This window comes from Podarcis pityusensis (assembly GCF_964106645.2).
Source record: "Podarcis pityusensis genome assembly, chromosome: 8".
NCBI lineage: Eukaryota > Metazoa > Chordata > Lepidosauria > Squamata > Lacertidae > Podarcis > Podarcis pityusensis.
The window spans coordinates 77,405,218-77,421,147 of NC_138033.1; the positions used below are offsets into that span (position 1 = coordinate 77,405,218).

Sequence of the window (15,930 nt, forward strand, 5' to 3'; positions counted from 1 at the left end):
ACTGAAGATAGGCTCCTAGGGTCACTCTTGAGAAAGTGCATGGTGTTCTACAGAGGAGTTGTTGTTCTGTATGCTTCAAAGCTGAGTTTTTAGGAACCCAGAGAATGCAAGGTGCGTCATTTTCAATATAATGAAGTGCAAATCCTGTTATGCACAATTGTGCTTCAAGGATAGCACAGTTTAAGGCCCTGCAAAAGGGAAATATTCAAGAACTCCAAATAATTTGCCCGTGTATGTGTCCAGAAAAACAATACATCTAGCTGAAAGGCAACAAGTGGAGATCTGCACTGATTGTTGACAATAGATCCCTAATTATGGTTGTATCATCATAGAATGGGAGCGTGGTCGCAAGGGGGCACGGCTGTCACAATCGTGGAGGGACCCTGCACTTCTGAATTTATAATCAAAGAATTTGGAGAGCTGGAAGGGACACACCAAGAGGCATCTAGTCCAACTCCCTGCAATTTAGGAATCTCAACTGAAGCAACCATGGCAGATGGCAATCCAGCCTTTGTTTAAAAACCTCCAATGAAGGAGAGTCCAAGGAAGTCCATTCCACTATTGAGCAGCTCCTGGAATCTCCTTCCTTTTATCCATTCATTCACGTCCTCCCCTCTGGAACAGGAGAAATCAAGCCTACTCCATCTCTCATGAGCATAGCTGTCAACCGTCCCTTATTTGGTGGGAAACTCCCTTATCCCAGCGCCGTGTCCCGCTGCTGTCCCTTATTGATGATGTCCCTTAAATTTCCTGGGTTTCAAAGGAAGCAGCTCCTCTCCCTCCCTCCCTGCTGGCCAGGGAGGAGGGAGGCTCCAACTGTGTTGCTTGGCTGTGCTGCTCACCCAATAAGGAGTCTAAGAATGACTGGGGGCTGGAGCTTGCATGCCTTGTGTCGGCTGCATTGCCTGGGGACTCACCTTTGCTCAGCGCTTCCCACAGAGAGGTGACGTGGTTTTCCTTGCTGCATCTCTTTTGCTGGGTTGCTGTGCTGTGGGAACCACTGCTTGAGGCTTCGTTTGGCTGCTGGCTGGGCTTTCTGTCTTTGGCTCGAACATACCTGTGCCCGGAAAATCCCTTATTTTGGCTGCTGATCCCTTATTTTCGAGGCTGCTGGTCCCTTATTTTCAAATCTGTAAGTTGACAGCTATGCTCATGAGACAGACCTTCAGATATTTGAAGATGGCTCTCGTATCTCCTCTCAGCCTTCTCTTCTCTAGGCTAAACATACACAGACTCTCTCACCTTTTCCCCATCAGACTTGGTTTTCATGCCCTTGTTCACCTCAGTCACCCTCCTCTGTACACATTCCAATTTGTCAATATCCTTCTTATACTGGGGAGCCCAGAACTAGATGCAGGATTCCAGGTGGATTCCAAGGCAGAATTTGCCACTATGTTGTTGATTACAAGGGCCTTGTTGTGGGTCTCTTGCCCGCTCTGAAAAAGAGATAAAAACCTTTTGCCTTCCCTTTGCTCTGCAATCCCAGTCACTCACCTGGCAGGCCAAAGAGAAGTGGCAAAGAGATGATTGCCTTGTCTGTAATCCATAATGCATTTCCCTCAAAGTGCTTTTCCAGAGCTGTCAAGAGTCGCGCTGGCAACTTGGGCCCTTCACTGGAAAAACTATTTTATTTTATTATTTTATTTTATTTTATTTTAAAAACCCAAGTGCTTCCCACTTAACCTTCCTTTCCCCATGCCTACCCTATCAGAGCAACCTTTGGGAGGGGCCAGAATAAGAATAATAATAACTTTTTATTTATACCCCGTCCATCTGGCTGGGCTTCCCCAGCCACTCTGGGCGGCTTCCAACAAAGATCAAAAATACATTAAAATGTCACACATTAAAAACTTCCCTGAACAGGGAACAGCCTTCAAATGTCTTCTAAATGTCAGGTGCAGTGGTACCTCGGGTTAGATACGCTTCAGGTTACAGACTCCGCTAACTCAGGAATAGTACCTCGGGTTAAGAACTTTGCTTCAGGATGAGAACAGAAATCATGCTCCAGCGGCGCGGCAGCAGCAGGAGTCCCCATTAGCTAAAGTGGTGCTTCAGGTTAAGAACGGACCTCTGGAACGAATTAAGTACTTAACCCGAGGTACAGCACCACCCGCGTCCATTTTCCTAGTTAAGACCCCTTGAATCCCTCCTAAAAGAATAAAGACACCACAGTCTCATTCATAAGCAATAAAAAGAAAGCTACACAGCAGAGCACAGTGTGATCCCTGAAGGCAGGCTTTAGGCTTAAAGTTTCAAACATATACAAACCTAGTGACTGCATGCTAGCAGTCCATGTGGTGCTAAACCACAGAGCCTAGGGCTTGCCGATCGGAATGTTGGCGGTTTGAATCCCCACGACGGGGTGAGCTTCCGTTGCTCGGTCCCTGCTCCTGCCCACCTAGAAGTTCGAAAGCATGTCAAAGTGCAAGTACATAAATAGGTACCACTCCGGCGGGAAGGTAAACAGCGTTTTTGTGCACTGCTCTGGTTCGCCAGAAGCGGCTTAGTCCTACTGGCCACATGACCTGGAAGCTGTCTGCAGACAAACGCCGGCTCTCTCGGCCTATAGAGCAAGATGAGCGCACAACCCCAGAGTCGTCCGCGACTGGACCTAATGGTCAGGGGTACCTTTACCTTTACCTTTAACCAGGAAAATATTAGAACACATTTCAATCTAGACAAGGCAGAATCAATTGCGTATTGTCTTAAGAAACTCACACAAGTTTGTTTATTCTTTTAAGAAAGATATAAGGGAACTTACCAGGAACCTAATGGTGAGAGGCTTACACAAGCCTGCAACCAGCTACCTGCTGTGCGGCAGAAGGAAAATGTAAACTCTGCTAAGTAAAGGAACTTGCTGGCACAAGTTAGGAAGGATATTAATAAACAATATATCCTCTCCTGCTACCTTGAATATTCCCACAATCACAACTCTGCCTTCTTTTAATGCGGGGGTAGGGGATTTCCTATTCTCTGGGTGTTGCTCTGCTGTAACTCTCATCATCCCTGACCTTTGCCCAGTTTCTCACTGGGATCACCAGTGAGATGTAGAGTGGAAGGTCACTCCCAAACACCCCTCAGCCCCCTTAACCATAAGACAAATGCAGCAAGCACCTGCTTCATTGCCCACAAGAACGTCACTGAAATGGGAAGGGCCGTAGGTCAGCCGCAGAGTATCTGCCTTGCAAGCAGAAGGCCCCGGGTTCGAATCATGACACCCCTCTGCCTCAAACCCTGGAGAGCCATTGCTTGCCAGTCCGTGTAGAGAATACTGAGCTTCCCCTTGGATAATTTTCAAATGCCTCTTCCTTTATCATGAACCGATGGGTGATGTTATTTCAAAAAAACCACTTGAATTAACCATTAGCATTGTCGCCTTAAGGAAAACTGTCAACGAGATCAGTCTTGTCTCCCAGTAAGCACCCTCCCCATGGGGACTGGGAAGCTCTGAGCCCCACCACCTGTTCCCCGAGGGTTTTGGTTCTTCTCCTTGAATCTGCTCCTCAGCAGCGCCCGCGACTCTCTGACAGAATCTGTGGGATATCTCTTTCCCCAGCCTTTTATAACACTACTGGAGCATCTAACACGTCTTGATGGAGACAGATCTCTGGCAATAAATCCCTCCCATGGCCATGTCTAATTCTTAAATATCGCAGCTTATTTTGCTAAATGTATCTTAATAGGCGAGGCATAACCGTCCTCGCTGAGAGGGGAGTGAGACGGATGGAGCTGTTTGGAGTAATGAAGCATCAAGTTAATGAAGGATCCGGCGTCCAGCACTGGACGCAATGAGAGGAATGGATGTTGGTGGGAGGCGGTGGGGAGAGCGAACAGTGGCAGCTGGGGGCTAATTCCTTTTTTATTTTTTAAATCAGTGATCTGTGTTTTCTCTCGCTTCTTAATTAATCTTGCTGAGTCCTTTGGAAAATGTTGTAAGGGCTGGTTTGGTGGAGAGGCAGTTATGTACCTGGGCCAATGCCGTATTTACATACAGTGGTACCTCTGGTTACAGACGCTTCAGGTTACAGACGCTTCAGGTTACAGACTCCGCTAATCCAGAAATAGTACCTCGGGTTAAGAACTTTGCTTCAGAATGAGAAGAGAAATCGCGCGGCGGCAGCTGGAGGCCCCATTAGCTAAAGTGGTACCTCAGGTTAAGAACAGTTTCAGGTTAAGAATGGACCTCCAAAATGAATTAAGTTCTTAACCCGAGGTACCACTGTATAAGCTAAACAAGCTTAGGGCTCCACTCTCTTGGGGGCCAAAAAAAAAAAATTTAAAGGGGGGAAAATGGATGTACATTTCTAAAATACAAGATAAACAACAAATAAAATAAAACCTACATGCAGCAACAGTGTTTTGTGTTGTGTAGGCTCCTATGATGTAAGTAATGGGCCCCGCCTGCTAGCCTGCTCCCTAAAATATTCAACACAAAAAACAGCGACAATTTGTTGTTGACAAAGGACAGCTGGACATATAACGGGCCCCATTACCTTCAGTAGCTTAGGGCCTCATCAAACCTAAATCCAGCCCTGACCTGGGCTACAGGGAGCTAAGCCGAGGAGGTACTATGTTGCAGTGAGTGAACCGCCCTGAGACCCCCAGGTATAGGGCAGTATGTAAATAAAATTAATAAGAGCCTCTGGGTCAGGCCCAAAGGGGTCCATCTAGCCTAGCATCCTGTTCTTTGTTGTTTAGTTGTTTAGTCATGTCCGACTCTTTTTCAGGTAATGGTCAACTCCACACACTTTTACACTAAAGCGACAACCACAAATCTTATGTGGTTTTCATTCTAGGGGGCAACTGAAGTTCCGGCAGCCCATTGACGTCAAGAGCTCCCGAGAGAGAGCAGAAACCTTTCAAGGTGGTTCTTGCATTCTCACCTGTCTTCTTCCATCTTTTCTTGTGTCTCAGGTTACCTGACGGTCAGCATCGAGCCGCTCCCACCTGTGGTGGTTGGGGATGCCGTCACTTTGAAATGCAACTTCAAGACGGATGGCAGGATGCGGGAAATAGTGTGGTACCGGGTAAGAGAGCCAATCCTCCTTCATCCACCCCCAAAGTCCCCTTGAGCTGTTGTATCGGTTTGTTTTGTGAGAGTTTCCATCATTATTTACTCGCTCTGTTTCTATATCACCTCTAAGGAGCTCAAGGTGGTAAATGTAGTTGCGTGGCGAGTTCCTGCCTCCCCCCAGTGGAAATAAAGACACATGACACAGATATTTAAGGTTAATGGGCTAAATATGGCCACAACTTTATTGGTTACAGGTGATGAGCGGTATTGGCTCAGGCATTGGTCCTAACCGACTATCCGGCTTCAGCCTGTTCGCTTGAAGTCCGGGAAGGGTTAAACCACCAGTAGGGGGAGTCCTGCTGATGCACATCAACTAGGAACTCCCCCAGGGTCACTGCTCGGGGGCGTGCCTTGGGCCCTGGCCTCCATAGGCTTCGGACAGGGCCACGCTCCCCAGAATCCTTTATCGGACTACCCTTCAATATGTGGGGAGGTGATGGTGCTTCCTCCCCCCCTTCCATCTACATAACAATACCAATGCCTAACCACCAATACGAAGGAAGTTGTGACGATTTGCTACGAGGTAGGCGAAAAACCAAGTGGCTGGTGCCAATTTGCCAAGTGGAAAAATTCCTACCAGGCCCCTTAACGGCGACCAACTGAGGTCCATAGGAAGGTCAAAGACGAAAAAACCTTAAAGGGCGGGAGGGTGGGAAACTGGAGCAGCTGGAAGCAGCAAAGAGGGAGATCCCAGGACGCCCCTGCATTAAATGGAGCAGGCCACGCCCCCCCCAGGCCAGCCGACTGGCTGGCCAGGGGATGATGCGATCGGGATTCCCTCAATCGCACGGAGGCAGAGAGCCAGCCCCCGCGTGCATGGTGGGAAGGTGAAGCCCACAACCCCACCTCCTTCTAGGTCAGAAGCGGATTTCTCCCTCCTTCCCATTTTGCCCTCCCAGCAACCCTGTGAAGTAGGTTAGGCTGAGAGTGGGTGACTGGCCCCCAAGATCAGACCTGGAGAGCTTCACCTTTCATTTGTTTCCTTGTTTCGTAAAATTTGATTGTAAAACAGACGAACGAACAAACTCAAAGCAGTTTACACAAAGGATAAAACAATAAAATTCTCAATAAAAATGGACAACAAATAATTCAAAACTTTCCGAATATGGCGAAGACGCCTGCTTGTTATCAATAGGCAGGGAGTTCCCAAGTGTAGGTGCTGCCATACATATTTTAATTATGTATTCTGTGTGTTTTTTAGTGTGTTTTTATGCTGTGAACAGCCCTGAGATCTGCAGATATAGGATGGCATACAAATTTTAATAATAATTAAAACCCTTGGGATCCCTTCCAACCACAGGGCGTTGTGTACATTCAACATTTAATTGTACCTAGAGTTGTTGAAGTTAATGGGCCTGGCTAACGGAGGCCTGTTAATTTAAAGGGATTTGCTCCTGAATAAAACTGAGTTAGTGGGACATTGCTTTCAAAGAAACATGCCTAGGATCTTTAGAAGGTTTTTAAGAATGCAGTTCATCTTCCAGCTTGAAAGACTGGGAGTCTTCCAGCTCCAGTGACTGGGAGTGGCCGCCGAGACCATACATTGGCTCCCAGTACGTTTTTGAGCACAATTCAAAGTGTTGGTGCTGACCTTTAAAACTCTAAATGGCCTCGGCCCAGTATACCTGAAAGAGCAATTCTAGCCCCATCGTCCGGCCCGGACACTGAGGTCCAGCTCCGAGGGCCTTCTGGCGGTTCCCTCCCTGAGGTTGCGGGGAACCAGGCAGAGGGCCTTCTTGGTGGTGGTGCCCGCCCTGTGGAACGCCCTCCCATCAGATGTCAAGGAAATAAACAACTACAGTGGTACCTTGGGTTACATACGCTTCAGGTTACATACGCTTCAGGTTACAGACTTCGCTAACCCAGAAATAGTGCTTCAGGTTAAGAACTTTGCTTCAGGATGAGAACAGAAATCATTTTCCGGCACGGAAGCAGCAGGAGGCCCCATTAGCTAAAGTGGTGCTTCAGGTTAAGAACAGTTTCAGGTTAAGAACAGACCTCCGGAACAAATTAAGTACTTAACCCGAGGTACCACTGTATCTGACTTTTAGAAGACCTCTGAAGGCAGCCCTGTTTAGGACGTTTTTAATATTTGATGTTTTATTGTGTTTTTAATGTTCTGTTGGGAGACACCCAGAGTGCCTGGGGAAACCCAGCCAGATGGGCAAGGTACAAATAATAAATTATCATTATTATTAGTATTAGTATTAGTATTAGTATTAGTATTAGTATTAAAGAACTCCAGCAACCTGAAGGTTTGCGGGGTGGTCCCAAATTTGACATATTTAGGTACGCAGCGGAGAGATGGAACGATCAACGGCGGAAGGGGTGGTGGTGGAACTGACCTAACGCACAGAAAGAAAAGGAAAGAAAGTATGAGCTTGTGCATTAGCAGTCTGTGTCAAACGCCATTTAGTTTCAGGTCACCTGGGCAGCTGCTGGAGCCGTAGGTCCATTTATCTAGAAACCCATTAAGTCTTTTCGGGGGGTGGGGGGAAATGACAGGAGTTTAACCCTGCCCGAGAAGTTGATTGTCTTCCCCTTTCTCCGGCTGCTGCTCTCTCCACTCATTCTGGGCCAACCTGCCTGCGGAAGACGGGAGAAAATCATCGGATATCTTGGCTTGGTTTGCCCCTGGTAGTGCTTCTATTTTAAAAGGAAGAGGGGGAGAGAGAGAGAGAGACCTCTGCTCTTCTGCAATCTGGATTTGTATCTGCATCAGACTTGGAAGTGTGCATAAAAATGAGGTCACTATATTGGGGGAGGTTTGTGTGTGTGGATTTTCAAGGGCAAGAGCAGCGATTCGAATGCAAGCGGCCGTGTTTTCTGATATCATCTCCCCAACTTGTTTTTCATTAAAGAAAAAAGTTTGCTTATTGAAATATGTATCGACTATACTTTCATAGACGTACAGGAAGATGGCGTGCAGCATACAAAATCTAAAGATGTAAGCATGGATAAATACTGGTTGGTTAAAATGGAATCATGGAACAGTAGATCTGGAAGAGATCACAAGGGTCATCTAGTCCAACGCTGTGCAATGTTGTTGCTTTCGTTGTTGTTATCCCACCTTTTCCCCTGATGGGTAGTCAAGGTAGCTTACACAAAATAAAGCACAGATAAAGTTCAGAAGGCTAAAAGCATATAAAAGATAATATACATAGGTCATGTTTCCCTAACACTCACAATGCGAAAATTCACTGATCAGAAGACGAGGAATTAGTACTCCCAACTTTGCTATACACACTGCAGATTCAGAATTTTTTACTTCTTTGTTTGCCTTTTGCTGGTTGGCTGAGGAACTTTAGCGATCTGTATTTTAGTAAGGTTTCAGAGGGTTTCTCTGGGTTTTCCTGGTTTTTTCTTCCTCTTTTTTCATAGGTCAAAATTCTGTAGGAACATATTTGAAATTTCCCCATAGGAATCAGTGGAAATCTCCAACTTGTTATGTGAACGCTCACATAATGATCAGTTTCTAGGGACTGCATTGTGTTCGGAAAACGAGACCTGCGTGTAGTTAAAAAGTAATTAGTGTATAATAGAATTGAGACAACATAAAAATGGGCCTACGCCAATCAAACAATACCACTCCAGCAAAAAGAAACCTCCCTGCAGTATGAAGTATGCAATAAAGGAGAGTTCAATAAATTATAGGCTCACCCAAAAAATTCCTCTTAAGCTCCCAGAACAGGTGACAAGCAGAGCCCTTACTGCATATGGAGGGACAGGAGGCGTAGGGTGACCAGCCTCATATAACTAAAATGCTTGTCTGGTTAAGGCATAAAGGGGTTAATGCCATAGAGTAAGCTGTCCTGCCAGGCTTAGCTAGGTCATCCCCCTCACCTTGGGAGGAAGGAAATCAAGCCTATTGTTTCCCTCAGGCTACAATGTGAATTCTGGCATGTAAAGAGGTCTGAGCTAGTTGCTCCAAGCACAGACCATATGGCTTTCTGCAATCCATCCTTGTGCATCTATACAATAAATTTAGGAAGTTCCCCACTTTGGAACTAACCTATGTCTTACTCCCTGTGTTTTCCGACTGCTGTATGTGAAAGCACACGAATCTGACCTTTGAAGAGTTTGCAAGTAAATCATTTTTAACGCAGGGTCTCTCTCGATGCTAGGGGAGGTGGGAAATATTGGAAGGAACTTGGAAGAGCATATTGGAAGGGCGCTGGAAGGGTCAGAGTGAAGAGTTTGAGGGAGGAGCAGGCTTAAATAGCTATGCTCCCCATGCCAATTGGCTCAAACGAGCCACCTGACCACAGCAACTCCTCCCCTGGACCTAACCAACTGAATCTCCTTGGGAGGGGAGTTGGGATGCAGCAAATTATCTCCCCCCCCCCAAACGATGGGTAGGACCAGGATTTCAAATCTTGAAAATTCAGTGGCCTTCTTTGATGATACGTGTGTGTGTGTGTGTGTGTGTGTGTGTGTGTGACTTGCTTGACATCCCAAATTGATTTTCCCTGCCTCTTTTTTTTGCGACGCCCTCCTAGATCCAGCCGCCGGGCCCCAATCTGCCTTGTCAGCAGCAAACATGAATTGGGGATTCAATTCATTATAAAAATAAATAAATCCAGAGTCACTCGGCCGCTGGTGACGGCATCCCCTTTTCCTTCGGTTCTCTCCCCCACGCCAAGCCGATTTCAATGTCAGACACCCGAGGGGATTTAAGATAAACAATCATATGATGTGGGTGTTGAGTTTGAGGGGGAGAGATAAATCCCCCGCCGAGCACTTTTAAGACACAGCAACATTTAAGATTCCCCGAGCTAACGCACGGCAATTCTCTGTTGGCCTTGTCTGACCCGGACGAGGAGCGAATCAGCTCTGATGGGAAGTGAAGGGCCTGGTGGTGAGATGGTGCAGTTTGGCTTGTTGCTGCTGTCAAGAGGTTGAAGGCCGTGGAGAGGTCTTTGTGGGGCTGTATGCAGGACGTAGGGGGTGGGCGGTCATGGCAGCAGCCGCTGATTTCCCCCGAGTCAGCTTGTGCAGCCAACTCAGAGACCACAGAATCATAATTCTCCTCCAGCTCTTCCAAAGTTCAGCACATAAAACAGCAACCTACAGGTGTCCACCCACCAGCCTCTTGGCGGAGATCAGCGAGCATCATCCACATGCCAGTTTTACGATGACGAGCTGGAGGTTTTATGCTTTTAAATCTCAGTTGCTGGAAATGGCAGAAGCAGACCCTCTGAGTGTCCCTGTTTTCCAGGACAGTCCTGGATTTACAGAAGCCGTCCGAGTTTCTGATTTTATACCCAAATGCTCTGCTTTTCAGTAATGATAATATTATAATCATAATTTATTATTGCTACCCCGCCCATCTGGCTGGGTTTCCCCAGCCACTCTGGGCGGCTCCCAAACAGAATAATAATAATAATAATAGTAATAATAATAATAGTAAAGTGACAAAACATCAAACATTAAAAGCTTCCCTAAACAGGGCTGCCTTCAGATGTCAGATAGTCAGATAGTTGTTTATTTCCTTGACATCTGATGAGAGGGTGTTCCACAAGGCAGGCGCCACTACCGGGAAGGCCCTCTGCCTGGTTCCCTGTAACCTCATTTCTCACAGGGAGGGAACTGCTAGAAGCCCCTCGGAACTGGACCTCAGTGTCTGGGCTGAACGATGGGGGTGGAGATGCTCCTTCAGGTATACTGGGCTGAAGCCATCTATAGGATGTCCTTATTTTCATGGGAGAAATGTGGGAGGGTATTGAGTTATGTGACCACCCCCCCCAAAAGCAAAGGATATAAGTAACTATACAACCTTTAGAAGACACCTGAAGGGAAGTTTTTTTCAAAAAGTTTATAATGTTTTAACATATATAAAATGTTGGAAGCCACCCAGAGCGGCTTGAGCAACCCAGTCAGATGAGCAGGGTATAAATAATAATAATAATAATAATAATAATAATAATAATAATAATAATTTAGGATGTCCATATTTTCTTTTTTCTTTCCCCCCCTTTTTCTAATATTTTTATTTCATTTTAATACAAAAAAGAAATATGAAGATAAACAAATATCCATTACCTCCTAACAACTAAGAAAGAAAAACACCATCATCAGCAACAACACCACCACCAATACATTGAATATTGCTCATAATACATTTAACATAAAATGACTTTTTCCTATATAGCTGACTTCCCGTCCACTCCTTACTTCTGTTTCTCATCCATTATTCACTGCCACATTATAGCATATTTTGGCTTTAATGTTATTTATTCTATCCTAGGTTTTCCATCAGATCTAAAACTCCTAATGTCCATATTTTCAACAGGGAAATGTTGGCAGGTATGCAGAAGGGGAAAAGGCTCTTATGCTCAGGCCCTAATTGAGGGTTTCCCTCAGGCAACTGTTCAGCCACTGTGCAAAGCAGATCCTGGACTGGATAGGCTGTTGGCTTGTTCTCATTCTCTTATGCCTACTTTGAGTAGGGCTAACAATCGGAGGCAATCAGAAGTTTCCAAGTGGAAAGAAATTGAAAGGGGGGAAAAACCCGTCCTTCCAAGTTCTTCTATACCATTGTAGTATCATCTCCGTGTCTCGATTTCCCTATGTTGCATTTTTATGACAAATGAGTGCAGGCCTAATTATCCACTCTACTTCTGGTAAAACTCACAGCTCATCCCCCTTCCCCCCAATCCCATAAGACTCATTGATCATCCCAATTATGCTCATTAGCACTTTCTCCATGTCTTCGTTATCTTCCGATAACAGCATCTGACTCCCTGGCACCCCAATTTTTTTTCCAGTCCTCCGGAACAGAACACCACAGGGGTCTCTTTTCATCCTGGGTCTATTCGTTAGCACATCCCATTTGAAATAAGTTTATTTGAACCTGAAGCCGAGAGCTTGCTCCAAAGCCATAGAATAGTTGCATGAGATCTACAGTGTGTAGCCTTTGGAAATCCCTGTTTCGTGATGAAGGCACTCAAAAACCATTTGTGGGTATTGACTTCATGGAGCTGTTGAAGATGACCACCACTGGGATGGGAGGTAAAGGTAAAGGGACCCCTGACCATTAGGTCCAGTCATGACCGACTCTGGGGTTGTGGCTCTCATCTCGCTTTATTGGCCAAGGGAGCCGGCGTACAGCTTCCGGGTCATGTGGCCAGCATGACTAAGCCGCTTCTGGTGAACCAGAGCAGCTCACGGAAATGCCGTTTACCTTCCTACCAGAGTGGTACCTATTTATCTACTTGCACTTTGACGTGCTTTCAAACAGCTAGGTTGGCAGGAGCAGGGACTGAGCAACGGGAGCTCACCCCATCGCGGGGATTCGAACCACTGACCTTCTGATCGGCAAGTCCTAGGCTCTGTGGTTTAACCCACAGCGCCACCCATGTCTTGGGGTTTATTTATGGCATTTGTACCTCCTCTTTGGGATGCATGTATTCTTTGATACATGGATCAAAACACAACATTGACAATGACTCATATTAGGAGACACTTTAGGATAAAATGGTCCAGACATCGTGAAATAAAAAGGTGGCTCTTAGGACCTATATTGACGAAGTTTCATGGCGTCACTCAAAAATCTTTCCACATTCTCCACAACGTCATTCCTACAGTTATTCAGCAGAAAGGGGATCCTGGAATAGTTGGTGTGATGGGTAAAAAAAGGTAAAGGACCCCTGGATGGTTAAGTCCAGTCAAAGGTGACTATGGGGTTGCGGCGCTCATCTCGCTTTCAGGCCGAGGGAGCCGGCGTTTGTCCGCAGACAGCTTTCCAGGTCATGTGGCCAGCATGACTAAACTGCTTCTGGCACACCATGAAGGAAACCAGAGCACATGGAAACACCATTTACCTTACTGCCGCAGTGGTACCTATTTATCTACTTGTACTGGCATGCTTTCGAACTGCTAGGTTGACAGGAGCTGGGACAGAGCAACAGGAGCTCACCCTGTCACAGGGATTCAAACCGATGACCTTCTGATCAGCAAGCCCAAGAAGCTCTGTGGTTTAGACCACAGCGCCACCCGCATCCCCTCCTTCAATAAAGGGTCCAAATACTTATCATATATTTTTGCATAATATGGGCCATAAAATAAAACGTGTGTGAATAAAACCTGTTTTGTGCCACATATTTCAGAATATGGGATTTTTGAGAGTATGGAGTTATGTGACCCCCAAGCCAAGGAGAGAAGTAAGGTAACTATACAACTTTTAGAAGACATTGAAGGCAGCCCTGTATAGGGAAGTTCTATTTTTAATGTTTAATTTTTTATTATGTGTGTAGCCACCCAGAGTTGCTGGGGCGACCCAGTTGGATGGGTGGGGTATAAATAATAAAATTATTATTGGGAGCTGTGCTGGTCCCGGGGGGAAGGTTACTGTTACCGTAGTCAAAGTTCAGTCCTAAGTCACTAGCCTGGAGATAGTCCACAAAGTGCGAGGTGAGGTCCGAAACAGGGAGCCGGGCGGGGACAGGAACACTCGAAGATCAGAAGCAGGTAGCCGGGCGGGGAACAGGAACACTGGAGGAACAGGACTGGATGCTGGCCAAAACAGCTCTTCAATGACGACGTTGCTCCCGCAACCTGGGACCGGGCTGACTGCCCTTTATCTTCTCTAAGGCCAGGGGCGGTCCCGGCCCCCAGGAGCCCCGCCTCTCCTGGCCTTAAGGCGAGCACTCCTCCTGGGAGAAACCAGTTCCCTTCGCCTCTCTGCCCTAAGCCTCTGCAGTTCAGGAGAGGCCGAAGGGTTACTGGGCCCCGGGGAAGGCTCACCTGTAGACACTGAGTCCTCAAGCACCTCTGGGGCCAGAATGGTTTCACCTGGTGCCTGCTCCTGAGGATCTGGCACAGGTGCAGGCTCCTCAGAATCTAGGCCTTGCCCCAGTTCAGCCGGCCCTGGAGGCGGGGACTCCTGTGCCGGCTGGGATTCCTCCGGTTCACTCTCAGAATCGGAATCCCAGGCCATCACACCATCCCCCCTCCCAGCCCCCCCCCTTAATCGAGGGTCTGGACCCGGCTTGCTGGGGTACGCCGCATGGAACTCTCGGAGGCAGGCAGGCGCGTGGACGTTGGCCGCTGGTTCCCAGGAACGGTCCTCCGGCCCATACCCCTTCCAGTCAATGAGATACTGCAGCTTTCCCCTGCGGTATCGGGAGTCCAGAATGCGTTCCACCTCGTACTCAGGCTCTCCCTGAACCAAAACTGGCTGCGGTCGGGGACGGTCCGGGTGGAACTCGTCGGGTGGGGCCACCGGACTCAGAAGGGACCTGTGGAATACCGGGTGAACCTTCAGGGTTGCGGGCAACTGGAGACGGAATGCCACAGGCGAGACCTGGTTCACGATAGGGAACGGGCCGGTGAAACGGGCGTCCAGCTTCCGCGAAGGGCGAGAAGGGTGGAGGTGGCGAGTGGAGAGCCATACCAGGTCACCGACGTGGAGTTCCGGCCCCACCTGGCGGTGGCGGTCGGCCTGGACCTTGTACGCCTCCTTGGCCTGGCGCAGCTGCTCCATCAACAGCTGTTGCTGGGACTGGAGCTCCTGAAGCCACTCTGTCACCGCAGGGACCGCAGATGCCGGCAGCACATCTGGAAACAACCGTGGATGAAAACCGTAACTGGCCTGGAACGGGGTCTGCTGGGTGGATGCATTCACCGCGTTGTTGTAAGCGAACTCCGCCAATGCTAGGTGGTCGACCCAGTCATCCTGCTGGTAGCTGCAGTAGCACCGGAGGTACTGTTCCAGCACCGCGTTCGCCCGTTCCGTCTGGCCATCAGTCTGTGGGTGGTAGGCAGATGAGAGACAGACCTCTGTTCCGAGGGCCTGGTGCAAAGCACGCCAAAACCGGGACGTGAACTGAACGCCACGGTCGGACACCACACGCTCAGGTAGGCCATGCAGGCGGAAGACATGCTGAAGGTACAGCTGAGCGGTTTCCTTAGCTGAGGGTACGGATGGGCAGGGGGCACAGTGCACCATCTTCGTGAAATGGTCAGAGAAAACTAGAAGGCAGGTGCAGCCACGAGACGGGGGTAGCTCCACTACAAAGTCCAGAGAAACCGTGTGCCAAGGACGTGGTGGAACCGGCAACGGCTGAAGAAGGCCGGGAGGTCGCCCGGTAGGCCCCTTGGCCCGCCGGCAGACATCACAACCAGCGACGTAGCGAGCCACGTCAGCCTTCAGACGGGGCCACCAAAACTCACGGCTTACCAGATGGGTGGTCCGATACCGCCCAAAGTGCCCTGCTGCTGGAGCATCATGGGTCATCCGGAGAACCTCAGCCCGCAGCGGCCCTGGCGGGATGTACAGGCGCCCGTGGTGCAGCAGAAGGCCCTGATGCAGGACCAGCCCCGGGTACTGAGGGCATGACCCTTCGGCCAGTTCCTGGAGTCGTTCCTGGGCCCAAGCGTCGACCCGCTGCTGTTCCCGCACCCGAGCCTGCAGTGGCTCAGCCTCCTGGGTGGCCAGGAATGCAGCCGGTGGTAGGATCGTGGTGGGTACTGCCTGCTGTACCGTGTCTGTGTTGTCTTCAGGTTTCCGGGACAGGGCATCCGCCTTCTGGTTTTGGGAGCTAGGGATGTAGCGGATCCGGAACTGGAACCGGGAAAAGAACAACGCCCACCGGATCTGCCTTTGGTTCAGCTTGCGGGTGGTCTGGAGGTACTCCAGGTTCCGGTGGTCGGTTCTCACCTCCACCGGGTGTCGTGCCCCCTCAAGATGGTGGCGCCAGACCTCAAAAGCCACCTTGATGGCCAGTAGTTCCCGCTCCCATACAGTATAGTTACGCTCCGCGGGCAGGAGCTGGCGGGAATAAAAGGCGCAGGGTAAGAGTGGCGCATCAGGTCCGTACTGCTGAGACAAGACGGCACCGAGAGCCGTACTGGAG

General features: G+C 48.6%; 1 protein-coding gene across 1 annotated transcript in view; it reads left to right on the top strand.

The window, feature by feature from the left end:
* IGSF21 (immunoglobin superfamily member 21) overlaps positions 1–15,930 on the top strand; it is a 236,566-nt gene that overhangs the window by 75,260 nt on the left and 145,376 nt on the right. Inside the window, exon 2 of the mRNA XM_081017983.1 lies at positions 4,915–5,027. Coding sequence (XP_080874109.1) covers positions 4,915–5,027 — 113 coding nt within the window. The remainder of the gene's footprint in view (positions 1–4,914; positions 5,028–15,930) is intronic.